Source organism: Sinocyclocheilus grahami, unplaced genomic scaffold, assembly GCF_001515645.1.
Source record: "Sinocyclocheilus grahami isolate Dianchi unplaced genomic scaffold, SAMN03320097.WGS_v1.1 scaffold111.1, whole genome shotgun sequence".
NCBI classification, from domain to species: domain Eukaryota; kingdom Metazoa; phylum Chordata; class Actinopteri; order Cypriniformes; family Cyprinidae; genus Sinocyclocheilus; species Sinocyclocheilus grahami.
This window is the reverse complement of record NW_015505290.1, coordinates 1,312,884-1,327,309: the sequence shown is the minus strand read 5'-3', so window position 1 is coordinate 1,327,309 and position 14,426 is coordinate 1,312,884. Positions and strand designations below refer to the sequence as shown.

The following is a 14,426-nucleotide window of genomic DNA, read 5'->3' as shown; positions in this document are numbered from 1 at the left end:
TCCAGGGGGCTCTGTGGGGCCTATTCAGCCTTTCGTTTGGCCCCAGGAATCTTCTCCTGGATCCTGTATCAAAAACACACATTCATATGATATGATATTATATTGTATTGTATATTATATTTCAAAAACACACGTTTATATTATATTGTTATACTGTATATTATATATTTTTATTTTGTGTTTTGATTAAATTCATATTTTTATTCAGCAGGGATACATTAAATTGATCAAAAGTGACAGTAAAGACATTTATAATGCTATAAAAAAATACTATTTCAAATAAATGTCTTTCTTTTGAACTTTCCATTTATTAAAGAATCCCAAATAAAAATCACAGTTTTCACAAAAATATTAAACAGTACAACATTCACCACTGACAATAATAAATGTTTCTGAATTACCAAATAAGCATATTAGAATGATTTAGAATTATATTAGAATGATTAGAAGGATCATGTGACACTGAAGACTGGATGTGTGTGTGTGCTTGTACAAAGAGGAACTCTTGATCATCTTTCAGCTCTCCCAATAATAGGCCATTCAGCGGCTCACAACCTCCTCCAGGGGGCTCTGTGGGGCCTATTCAGCCTTTCGTTTGGCCCCAGGAATCTTCTCCTGGATCCTGTATCAAAAACACACATTCATATGATATGATATTATATTGTATTGTATATTATATTTCAAAAACACACGTTTATATTATATTGTTATACTGTATATTATATATTTTTATTTTGTGTTTTGATTAAATTCATATTTTTATTCAGCAGGGATACATTAAATTGATCAAAAGTGACAGTAAAGACATTTATAATGCTATAAAAAAATACTATTTCAAATAAATGTCTTTCTTTTGAACTTTCCATTTATTAAAGAATCCCAAATAAAAATCACAGTTTTCACAAAAATATTAAACAGTACAACATTCACCACTGACAATAATAAATGTTTCTGAATTACCAAATAAGCATATTAGAATGATTTAGAATTATATTAGAATGATTAGAAGGATCATGTGACACTGAAGACTGGAGTAATGGCTGCTGAAAATTCAGCTTTGCCATCACGGGAATAAATGTAATTTTAAAATAAATTAAAATAGAAAAAATTTCTATTAAATTGTAATAATATTTCACAATATTACTGTATTTTTCATTAATATACAGCCTTCGTAAGCACAACATACTTTAAAAAATGTAAGAAATGATTATACTATACTATATTATTTATTATAATATAACATAATATAATATAATATATTATTGTATTGTATTGTATGCTTAAAGGGAGTACTTACTTTCCTACCACAGAGTTGACTTGGGTTCTTATTAGGTTCAGATACTGATCAATCTGTGCCTATAGAGACAGAATGATTTAAAAAGTGAGTCATTGTAGTTATAGTGCTTATGAATTATACATGATTCTGTAGTCATGGTAACAATGGTGCCACTCTGACCTGGTATTTCTCATAGACCACAGGCATCGAGAACATGGACACCACCACTGAAGCAAGATGTAATGCAAATGATAAAAAATCGGACAAAGGAGCGCATAATCAGTAACTGCAGTAGCCTGCATACATCCATTAATAATTCAAATGACAGGTGCATAATATGGAATTAAAAAAAATCACCCATAATAAGAAGAGTGAGTCCATTGAAGAGGGCTCCCAAATAGGTCAGCAACCACATCAGCACTGCAAACTTGAGTCAAACAAACACAACTAGCAGTTCATACACACAAATACTGTATGCAGGTATCATTTGATTTATGATGCTTTTCTGTGCAAGTACAGTGACACACTAAACTAAAAGCTAAACTAAAGGATTGTAGAAGTTCATAAAGTGTTAAACTGCGCAAATATTATACTAATTCTTAATGTACTACTATTATTGTTTATGAAGCTCACAGGTCACCAATTAGCAAACAATTATGCACTCTTATACTCATGATGCATTTCTTATTGATACAAATTTTTTAACTGACAACCTTAAAATTTACAAAGAACATTCGTGAAATACATAGATACCCTAAATTTCAAAATGTTGAGGTCAGTAAGATTTTTTGTTTAAAAAAAAAAGAAATGAATACTTTTATTCAGTAAGGATGCTTTAAATATATCAAAGGTGACTGTAAAGACATTTGCATTGTTATAAAACATTTTCTTTTGAAACTTTATCAAATAATTTTTTTAAAGTATTCCACAAAATAATAAAACTAAGCAGCACAGCTGTTTTCAACATAATAAGAGAAAATTAAAAATGTTACTTCAGCACCAAATCAGCATATTAGAGTGATTTCTGAAGGATCATGTGACACTGAAGACTGGTGTAATGATGCTGAAAATTCAGCTTTGCAAGGAATAAATTAAAATGTTAAATCATTTAAAATGTAACATTAAAATACATTTTTAATTAAATCATTTTAAATTAAGTGTTAAGTGTTTTTACTGTATTTTTGATCAAATAAGTGCAGACTGGGTGAATGTTTAAAAAAAGAAATTAATAAAAATCTTAAAAACATTTGAACAATCTTACCAACCCCAAACTTTTGAACAGTAGTGTACAGCAGTCATGCAATCCACTTAAAGTAATTCCTTTATCATCTCCGATCATTTCTATACTTTCCTATTAAGTATAATTTTAAGGAAAAATTGTCAGCTAACTGAATAACCCCAGTGTAGATTAAATTAAACAGAGGGTCACCTTCAGTGAGTCCACCAGATCCTGCACCAGAAACAGTCTGCGCAGTTCTTTCAGTGTGCTGTTGATATAATACTGGGCGTTTTCTGCGTACTTCTGCATCTGATCATGGGACAGTGACATCTCCACCTCCAGATATGCTCTGCATCCACAATAAAACAATGTTAGTAACTGATTGAGTGACACACACAGTCTGTGCACACACAGCAGGCTTACTTGAAGGGATGTCCCTCGTCTGTTTTCTGCACAGCCTGCAGCACGGACTTGTAGACTCTGAAGCTGATGGTTGCGGAGAGGGTGGCCAGGGCCAGATAGGCCATCACGCTGACCACACTGAACTGCGTCAGAGAGAAGAGCAGCAGCAGTAAACTGCCAAACACAAGCCCACTCTGCTTCAGGTTCCGCCAGTACAGCAACTCCATCACTGGATGAACAGAGAGAGAGAGAGAGAGAAGATCAGGTGGGGTCAAAATCATGCAGATAGGATGTGTGGTAGTGGTTTACAGTAGGCATAAATCTGTTTGTCATTGATTGTTTTAGGATCCACAATTCAGCATCCACAGAATGGCATGACCTATGATGATGTACAAGTAGTGAATCACTCTGAATCAGCGCTGAGTCAGAGATAACACAATTAGAAATGATTACACAAACAGACAAGAGTGAATTCAAAAATATGCCTGGATTCAGCCGGCAGAATGAGACAGAAGGCCTATGTCCAAATATGTGTATGTCCCTGCTTCATTATAGGCAAAAAGAAGTCAAATGAGCAGAATGTCTGAATACTCTTTATTTGTGACAGAACAGGCAAAAATATAGTATCTGCTTCAGATTCTGAAGTGTAAACCAGTGAATACTTTGTTATGCCATAAAACCATGGGAGCAGAGGAGATTATAGGGATAGATCACCCTCATGTCATTCTGATATGACTTTCTTTCTTCTGTGGAACATAAAAGAAGATTTTTGTGGTCAATATAATGGAAGTCAATGGTAACCAAAACAGTTTTATGTTCTACAGAACAAAGTCATACAGGTTTGGAATTACAAAGTTATTCCTTGTGGCTAAGTTGTACTTGTTTATTGTTGATTACCACCAACAGTTTGGACAGGAACCTTTTCTATTCTAACATGACAATGCCTGTGTATAAGGCAAGGTTCAAAAAGAAAAGATTGATTCAGTCAGTGTGGAAGTGTGGAACTTGACTGGTCTGCTGAAAGGCAAGTCCTAATCCCTGCTGAACACCTCTGGTGTGACTTTAAATGCAGACCTTGAGTCAAAAACTCATCTCCAAATACTATATATATATATATATATATATATATATATATATAACAACTATGTTGGCATTACAATATAATTCCTGAAACTCAAAATTTATGAGAACAACTTTACAATTTAATCTAGATTTACTAAACATGGCAAATTAGTGTGAGACTGAAATCCCATAAAAGTGTAAATGGGAGTGTAAACTTCTGCAGTGCCACTATGACCAACACAACAATCTACCAAGAGCAGTGCAAATTAGCATAGGATTGTAAACAAGCAGAGCTGATCATAATCAGGTGTGTGCAATCTACTAACAACACAGGTGCAAAGTGGGTTAAGAAGACATCTTTTTTGGGGTGTTAAATAATGGCACAAATACCAGTAAACGGACTACCGTCAATTTTAGGAGATCCCCTTTAAATACTCTCCTCCCAGACATTTTGTATCTGAAAGGAACACTCCAACAAATGCATAGCCTATGCAATAAGGTCGGCCACAAAAATAACTGTGTCCACGTCTTTTCATCGAATTTTTCTCTGCATGTCTTTAGTAAATCCTGATTTTAAGGCCAAAAGAGGGTTTGCTGATACAAGCTGATATTAGATCTGGTCCTAAGATCCACATTTCAGGCCCTATTTTAGGTAACCTCTATTTTCGAAAAAAAAAGGATGTAATGCTTTTCAGTATTATGAAAAATATTGTTGATTCAACATAACTTCTTTCCCTTTAATTTTTTTGAATTGAACAATAATTGTATTTCAAACCACGTATTTTAAATTCCCTCTGAAAGCAGTCATAGTAGTAGGAGTCATAAGTAGAAAATAGTAGGTTTTTCATCATCTACTGTCAGAGCGATGCCTGTCTTTCCATGTCTGTCTCTGAGTCCTTTCTGCACAATTTCTCGGAAACATTCAATTCTGGCCAAATGACAGCATGGTGGCCATGGCAACAGACTGGAACCAGGTGCACAGATCTGGCAGTGCATGGTGCCTCTTTTCAAATGTTATATAATGTGATGTCCATCTTTAATCTGCCAGACCAAATGTGACAGTAATGCTATAATTGTGTCTGAATCCTAATGTCTGAATGGTACTGAATGGTTTTAATGCAGACCAATAAGCTGGTATAATTTCAGTCTTACAACAGGACTAAAGACAAAGTACACCCTAAAAAATGAGGATTCTGCCATCGTTTACTAACCCTCATGTATGATACGGCTTTTTTTCTTCAGTAGAGCATAAAAGAAGATGATTCGAGAAATGTCTCTTTTTTTTGTTCTTTTGGTAACCTAAATGGTTTGTTACAAACATTCTTCAAAACATTTCCTTTTGTGCTCTGCAGAAGTTTGGAAGAACATGATGGTTTCATTTTTTGGGTGAACTTTGAACTTTGAAGAATGCATAAGGTCATAAGGACAGCGCATAAGTGTTCTTTTTTAAAACATTTTGAATAGGTCTTAAAATTGTTCAATTTAGTCTAGTTTAATCTAATTTTGCTGTACTTGTAAACACTTTTACCTTCATTCTAGCAGATTATTCAGTGTTTTTAAAGTTAAAAATCTGAAAAGCCTTACAAAGTCAAACTAAAACTTTTCTTGCATTGTCAAATTTTTTTTCTGAGCATAATTAGTGTCTTGTCGTACATGCACTTAAGAGTATGTGATTTACCGGTAATTGATCTGCAATCTTTAACTGACATGCCAAAAGATCCAATAGGATTCTATCATAAATAAATGTGGTAACACTTTAGTATAGGGACCAATTCTCACTATTAACTATTTGCTTATTAGCATGCCTATAATAACCTATTGGCTGTTTATTAGTACTTATAAAGCACATATTCTGCATGACCATATTCTACGTCCTTAATCCTACCCAATACCTAAACTTAACAACTACATTACTAACTATTAATAAGCAGCAAATTAGTAGTTTAATTAGCCAAAAGTCATAGTTTATGGTTTGTTAATAGCGAGAATTGGACCTTAAAATAAAGTGTGACTATTAATATATTTAATATCATGCCAAGTTTTTCTTTTCATGTAAGTATATCTTAAGGATTTTTAGGTATTTTACTGAGAAAAGGATTGAAAATAAGCATAAAACAAAATAAGCATAATGTGGAGTTAAGGATGTTGAGATATTCTTTCTGTAAAAAGACAAAAATGCTGATTAAGAAAATTATTATTATTTTGTAATGTCATAAAATTAAATTAAACTAAATACGCAAATGTAGAGATGTTTATGCTTAAAACAAATCTTAATATCTGACCCAAGAAAATGTATCTTAAGGATCTTTAGGTATTTTACTGACAATAAATACATAAATAAATGAATACAAATACTGATGTTACCAGTATTAAAAACCTGAAAGCCTTAAAATCTCAAACAAAAATGTCCTAGCATTGCCAGGTATATATACAGCGATATACATTATGTGATTTAATTGATTTGCAATAACTGACATGCCAACAGACAACTGAGACCAAGGATTCTGTTGTAGTCGCATAACATCAATCCACTGTTTCACCACACCCCTTCCAGACCTCTTCCCTCTGCTCTTTATTTTCCACCCAATTTAAGATGATGCAACATAGTGACTGAACTCAAGAGATTAAAAATTAAGCAGCTTATCTAGCTCATAATTATAACCTGATAGCAGTATGTCCCTGTAATCACAGGTATGTATCTAAGCGGAGCTTCATGGTCTGGACAGAGTCCTGTCATTTTCACTGCCTGAAAACTAGAGCATTATTTTTGGGCTGTGCTAAGTTAGAGCTTTCCCTATGGATCCCAACAACACCTCGGTGGGATTCTTTGTTTGTGTTGGGTGTGGCGGACGCTCCTTTATGCAATATGCAAAGCTTCATGCATCATAATTCTACAGCTCATTATAGCCAACGATCAATATTCAGTTCTTTTCTAAGCATCAGAGTGGGTTAACAAACGTATCTCTATTTATTTTCAGGTGGAAATCGACACACAATAGGACACTTGCTCATTGCGCCCACTCTTTCCCAGCATGCACTGACACATGCTTGTTTATGGGGTCATTACGGTGAGCTTTGTATAAAATGTGTTGGCGTGAAGTTGGCAGTTAAGCTCTGAGATGAAGGGAGCGCGGTCGCCACGGAAACTGAAGAGATGGGTGCAGTGGAGTGAGCAGTGATGCAGTTGCCATAGCGATGGAGCTTGCCCCCCCACCGAGCGCGGCCTGCCAGACGGAGTAATAAGTTGCTGATGAAATGATGGGGGAGGGGAACAGGATGTAACACTGCTATGACAGACACACAAGCAAAGACCCTCTTGCTAAAACACTCCACTGCTGACTACAACATGCTCCTCGTTCATGCAGGACCTTTGCTTTTTATCAAGCTAAAGGACAACCGCTAACAACCGTCCGGTCCTTGGGGGCAAGAATGGCTAAAAATAGCTAGCGCTGTGTGACTGCACTGCAAATCATTTTCTTGATCATTTTTTGTCTTGTTTTCCAGTATATACTTGAGAGGTAAAATTGTGAAAGATGTTAAGACTTGTTTTTAGAGAATATATCGTTATAATAAACATATGTTTATTTTGCATACTGTGTTGGCAAATTGGCATTTTTTCTTATGTTTTTTCTAGTAAATTTAATCAGTGTTGTGCTTAAAAAAACTCTTAATATCTTACTCAATTTTGCTTCTTAAGTAAATTTATCTTATTTCAAGGATGCTTATTTTTACTAGAAAAAAGACAAAATACTGATTATTATTATTATTTATTTTTTTTGCAGTGTAGTAGATCAATTAAATAAATAAATGTAATATCTTACCCAATTTTGCTTTTCAAGTAAATTTATCTTAAATGTAAAGTTTAAGTTTTTTAAGTATTAAGGTAATGAATTAAACAATTAAATAATAATAATAATTAATACTTAATTATTAAGTATGTTAAGATATTTTCAATCTTAAATCTGTATTTTCAAGCTGGGAAAAAACTTGAAAATACAGACATTATCAAACAAAATATATACATTCATGTTGTTTTAAGGATGTTTAGATATTTTTAGTGTAAAAAGACAAAAATACTAATTATGAAAATTACTTTATTATTATTATTTTGTAGTGTGGTAAATAAATGAAATAAGTAATTAAAAATAAACAAGTACATTTTGTGATGTTTAAAACTAAAATTTTAATATCTGACTCAATTCTGCTTCTCAAGAAAATGTATCTTAAGGTATTTTACTGACAAAAAAAAAGACACATTTTGGATAAATCCAAAGTTCTGGCACAGTCCGATAGGGCAAACTCATCTGACAAAATGACATTATTATTACATGGCGCAGCTGATTGGTTCTTTTTGTATCAGCAGCCAATGAGCTTGCTGCTCAACATTCAAATACTTGGCTAGTGCTTACTGTAGCAGTTGTAGTGCACTTCAGAAACCCTCGACCTTCCCCAGCTCCACCTGTATAGATCTGCAGCAGTAGCATAGCAGATCTATTCCGCTAAGACCAAACACATTAACATCGTCATGTACCTTAGCATGCTAAACTCTCCAAGAGTTGTCATGATAGAAATATTTTTATAGGGAAAAAAATGGATTTGAAATACATTTTTTTATTTTCTGCAGTGTTTTAATAAAAAAGATGGATGCTTGCAAATACTAGGCTGAAAACAAAAACAGGAACTTCATTAGAAATATGTCACCATGATCCCCTAAAATTAAGTTTGAGATGTAGCAGGACAGTGATCTAAATCTAACTCATGTGGGATTCAAATAAAACCCATGTAATCTTAACTTCACTCTCAGAAAAAAGGTATGAGAGCTGTCACTGGGGCAGAACCTTCTAAAAAAGTAAATTTTTGTACTTTTTAGGTATTAATATGTACACTTTAGGTACTGATACATACCTTTAAGGTACACATATGGACCCCTCTGAATAGGTACCATCCCAGTGACAGCTTTTGTACCTTTTATTCTGAGAGTGTTGTATAACTTCTCACAAATACACTCTTAAAAATAAAGGTGCTTCACGAAGAACCTTTTTGTTTAAATGGTTCCATAAAAAACCTTTACCATCTGAAGAACCTTTCTGTTTCACAGAATGAGATCGTTCTGAATGGCTCTTTCTGGAACCAAAATTGGTTCTTTTATGGCATCTCTGTGAAGAACCTATTAAGCACTACACAACAGAGCATGCTGTATAATATACATACCGTACCAGTAAAGAATACTTACAGAAAGGCATAAACAATTTATTTATATAAACATAAACAATATATGTGTATATACTACAAGCCCGAATGCAGATTGTATAGTTCTTTTAAGGTCATGCTCCATTTTAGACACATAGCCTGCTCTTGACATCAGTGGATCATACTCCTAAAACAAAGAGATCACTTCAGACAGCCGATGACTAACATTCTTACACACTACACACTAATCTGGATGACAACAATCTTGGCATGGGACAAGGAGCTCCAGAAAGACAGAAGGCAAATGACATTTATCTGCTAGCAATAATAAAAGCTCTTTCAAAGAAGTGTCATATGCCGTGACATCTCAAACAGCCCCCAGATAAACATACAAAATGGGCCTGGTAAAACAGTGAAGAAAACATTATGGATGCCACAATGAGATAGAAAGAGATTCAAAAGTCAGCAGTAATTAATGGCTGTGTTTAATCACTCTCTAGACTGGTTCATCATACTGCCCTAAATGGGACAGCATAAGTCTATAGGGCATACATGTATACTCTTACAATTATAACACAAGTTAGATTTGAAATATTAGGCAAATATAGGGATGTAATATATGCAACTGCTGAGAATCCTTCCTATCCCAAAACAGTCCCCCTCCGAAACCACTTTGCTGACCTAATCCTGCATAGACTATTACGCAGCAGAGTCTGCATCAGAAAGTACACATTAAGGGCACAAAGGGGGCGCTCTGAGCTCTTTTTAAAACCTAAAATGTCAAATGGGACGCTTTGCGGTCTTGTGCACACACATAGACACTAAGCAACGAAGACAACAAGACCACAAGTACATGTCATTTGGGATGTGAATATGCATAATATGAACTAGTAGTCGTGGTATTGAAGGTGGGAGAGAGCGCTGTGCATTCCCTCCCCCCACCTACAATCCCTGCCGGTACGAGACTCGAACCCACATCCTTTGGGCTATGAGTCCGACTCTCTAACCATTAGGCCACGACTTCCCCAATTATGTGTTATAAAAAGTGACATTTTGGACCCCATACAATGAAAGCCCATTTGACTGACATTTATTATATGGTCAAAAACAGTTCAAAACATTCTACAAAATATCTTCTTTTGAGTTACACAGCAGAAAGTAAGTTACAATGAGGTTCTACATTATTATGGGATTTGCCATGACAGTATTTTTGGATAGATAGATAGATAGATAGATAGCATTGACTAAGATAACAATGAAAGATAACAATGAAAAATACTTTACATGGTACATTATTAATCCAGGTTAACGTTTATTTGTACATACACTAATACAATTTGACATTTTAGATTCTATAAATTAACATTATTTTATGTTTTATGAGTGAAGATTAATTAAAAATGAACAATAATTAATTTATAAATTAACATTACCCTAAATGCTGTAAAAATGTGTTCATTGTTAGTTAATGATACCTAATGTGTTAAATAATTGAAAAGTATTGTAAAATGTTCCCAGAAATCTTAAACATGAAAGGAACAAACTAAATTCCATAAATATTTAAATACTCCCACATAAAGAAGCATAACATTCATTGATGTGGATCTATTTGTGTTTATAAGCCCTTGAACTGTCACAGATGTTAAATGCTCAATATATAAATAGCTACTACCAGAAACCCTCCCTCTTAAATCGTTCGAGTTTTCTTCCTCCTGCACGAGTCCCTCTAATGTGATCTAGGTATTATACTCTAATGTGATAGTATAGGTATTGGATTTATTAAAAGGGTGAATGCACAGTTTTCTTACAGTGGATAATAAATGAAACTCACTATGATTATACACATAAACACACATGCACATGTATCCATTCTTTCACAGAATAAACAACTGTCATAGACAACACTATGAGCTGACTGTAGAGTCAGGTAGCCACACCCCACACATCTCTCTTTCGTCTTTTCTTCTGTCGCTTTCTGCTCCCAATGCAGCCTGAAGGCCTTTATGATCAACACAAGCAAGCCAAACGTGAAGACACTTAAAAAGGCATTCGACAGCTCTTTATGGAACTATCCGCATCCAAATGCGCATCTGACCTAAAAATGAGGCAGTCATGCACATCAATGCCTATTAATTCTAATCAAACACACCCAGAGTCTATGAATTCAGGATGGACCCCCTAAGTACAACGAAGAGGGAGGAGAGGAAGGGCGTGCCCAGCTGTCTCAAACCCCCCAGTCTGGCTCTCATATGCCCATGATGGCCTTGATGCAAAAAAAAAAAAAAAGCAGGCGTGTGTCTGAGCATCTTCCAGAATCCCACATGCACCTCCCCTTAAAATCCAGCAGCCTCAAAAAAAACAAAACAAAAAAAACATCATCAACCCCAGACATGCACATGCATCCTCTCCGTCCCACGACATTCACGCCCATCTTGCATCCCCTGTACCCCAGGACCCCCTTCCTCCTACCCTTGCACTTCCAGTTGCTCCAGAAACCTTCCATCTTGGTCGAATCTGCGGCTGCCATGGTACTGGCCTGCATGCTAGGCTGGGTGAGGGGAAGGACTGTGAATCGCTTTCTGCTATCGCTACTGCTACAGCCTCTCCACTGCTTGTGCCGTATCTGTCGTTTTCCCTCTCTCTCTTTCTCTCTCGCTCACCGGTTCACACCAGTGCATGAATGACCCATAGGAGAAGGAGGAGACAGATAAGGGAGGGGAGGCAGGGATGGAGGAGAGGAGGACTAAATGTGGCGATAGTGCTCCCTACTGGTGGAGGAATTGAGGAATTGAGAATCGATTTTGTTAAAGGCAGAAGTTTGGGGGAGGGGCAAAGCATCATGACTGACAGCTTTAAAAGAAATCAAAAAGGATGCTGAATAAAATACACCCAGTTTTACATTTTTCGAGTTTGACAGTCCATTCATTTTCATTGTATGGAAAAATGAAAAGAGCAGCAGGAACATACTGCTAAACATCTCTTTTTGTGTTTTACGTAAAAAACAATAAAAAATGATGACAAAACTGTCATTTTTTTGGGGTTAACTGTCTCTTTAAAACCCTGCAGATAGACTCTAAAGTGGGGGGATGAAATATTTGCTTTCCTTTTTCATTTTAGATGGGAGACTAAACCTAAATAATCCTTTTGAGGAGGTTCAAATCTGGTGGTAAACATTGTTGCAGATACATTTTGCTTGTTCGGTGCAAAGGCTCATTCCATATTCAATGCATCATCTCTGACAAATTTCGCTCTAGACTGCTATAACAGTGAGCGTGAGTGTGTGTATATGTGAGGAAGGAGACATCATGAGGCAAGCCTCATGAGATATAGAGAATGACTCAGCGCTCTCGGAAAAAAGAAATAGAATGAGCTCACAAGCAAGCGGACAGTCCTGTCCAGTGGTCAGAAATGCGAAATATTATTACAGTTTAAAATAACGGTTTTCTATTTGAATGTATTTTAAATTTAAATGTATTCTGATTCTAGTCATGGCGGGATAGCAGACTGTAATGAGACACTTCAGAGCACAGAGAACCTCCACCATGATCCCATATGTCATATACTGTCAGAGATAACAGTTACTGCATCAATTTATCATGCGAAAGAACAGCACTTCAATGTGAATTCTGCATTATCTTTGACGTTTAGCATGACGTTATATACATTTAAACTGGTATGTATACAAAAAAGGAATAAAAAAGGGAAACAAATGCACATCCAACAATTAGCATATGTGTCTTTGCCTCAGCTTCCAGTGAACTCATGACACATGAAATGCCAGGGGTTTTTAATAGAGACAGAATGAAGCAGAATAGAAATAGAGAACAACAATGTAATGGTTAATGATTGGTTTACCTAAAAAATTTGAAATTACCTTGCTATAGTGTGAATGGTAAATTGACTCCCTAAATCATTGTTTTAGTGTGGGTACAAAACCCCATCATAAACCCAAACCCCTAAACACACTGCATAGATTAGAATCAAATGTTTGTTAAAGAATTTAAGGGGAACTGCTGATAATGATATAATTTCATGAAAAAAACATGATGAATCCAAACCTGTTCTGTAGAGGAATATTGGAACATTTATATTTTTTACAAAACGTCCTGCATAAAAACTATTTCAAAATTCTAAATGCTGTTTTTTTTTTTTTATTAATCAGAGAATCTTGGAAAAAATTTATTTGTAGGTGTACACAAAAATATCAAACAGAACAGAATCATTTCTGAAGAATCACGCAACTCTGAAGACTAGAGTAATGGCTGTTTAAAAAATCAGCTTTGCCATTACAGGAATAAATTACATTATATATATTCAGATAGAAAACAATTATTTTAAATCGACTAATATTTCACAAAATGATTCAAATTTTTGATCATATGCAGCTTTGGTGAGTATAAAAGACTTCTTTCAAAAACAAAATAATCGTACTAACCTCAAACTTGAAAGTAGTAGTATAAACACAGTTAACTAACACAGGAACACATACAGACAAGAAAACAGTTTTTGCCCTTTACAGCACGGTCAAAAATCTCTATTTTATGCAAACACATACAACCCCTCTCTCCAGTCTATGGCCTGACAGCAAGACAAAGAAAGCATGTGGTAAACTGTACCCCAGGACCCCCTTCCTCCTACCCTTGCACTTCCAGTTGCTCCAGAAACCTTCCATCTTGGTCGAATCTGCGGCTGCCATGGTACTGGCCTGCATGCTAGGCTGGGTGAGGGGAAGGACTGTGAATCGCTTTCTGCTATCGCTACTGCTACAGCCTCTCCACTGCTTGTGCCGTATCTGTCGTTTTCCCTCTCTCTCTTTCTCTCTCGCTCACCGGTTCACACCAGTGCATGAATGACCCATAGGAGAAGGAGGAGACAGATAAGGGAGGGGAGGCAGGGATGGAGGAGAGGAGGACTAAATGTGGCGATAGTGCTCCCTACTGGTGGAGGAATTGAGGAATTGAGAATCGATTTTGTTAAAGGCAGAAGTTTGGGGGAGGGGCAAAGCATCATGACTGACAGCTTTAAAAGAAATCAAAAAGGATGCTGAATAAAATACACCCAGTTTTACATTTTTCGAGTTTGACAGTCCATTAATTTTCATTGTATGGAAAAATGAAAAGAGCAGCAGGAACATACTGCTAAACATCTCTTTTTGTGTTTTACGTAAAAAACAATAAAAAATGATGACAAAACTGTCATTTTTTGGGGTTAACTGTCTCTTTAAAACCCTGCAGATAGACTCTAAAGTGGGGGGATGAAATATTTGCTTTCCTTTTT

The 14,426-nt window shown here is 35.5% G+C and overlaps 1 protein-coding gene across 2 annotated transcripts; it reads right to left on the bottom strand.

Annotated features, from left to right (window-relative positions):
* Positions 1–480: 480 nt before the first annotated feature.
* On the bottom strand, positions 481–13,981 carry rtn1b (reticulon 1b). 2 transcript variants are annotated; one of them, XM_016277400.1, is made up of 7 exons: positions 13,788–13,981; positions 2,919–3,126; positions 2,706–2,844; positions 1,634–1,703; positions 1,457–1,503; positions 1,298–1,356; positions 481–622 (listed from the first exon to the last, which is right to left on the bottom strand). In XM_016277400.1, exons 1-7 carry the CDS (start codon positions 13,858–13,860, stop codon positions 580–582), a joined length of 639 nt encoding a protein of 212 aa, XP_016132886.1. In that variant the 5' UTR covers positions 13,861–13,981; the 3' UTR covers positions 481–579. The 2 variants fall into 2 exon arrangements, with proteins under 2 accessions (XP_016132886.1, XP_016132887.1); XM_016277401.1 differs by lacking the exon at positions 13,788–13,981 and adding an exon at positions 11,619–11,804.
* Between the last annotated feature and the right edge of the window lie 445 nt (positions 13,982–14,426).

Coding starts and splice junctions, on each gene's coding strand:
- rtn1b (XM_016277400.1), bottom strand. CDS start 13,860: ATGCAGGCCAGTACCATGGCAGCCGCAGATTCGACCAAGATGGAAGGT. Junction 2,845..2,918: donor GACGAGGGACATCCCTTCAA/GTAAGCCTGCTG, acceptor TTGTGGATGCAG/AGCATATCTGGAGGTGGAGA. Junction 1,504..1,633: donor ACTCACTCTTCTTATTATGG/GTGATTTTTTTT, acceptor ATCTTGCTTCAG/TGGTGGTGTCCATGTTCTCG.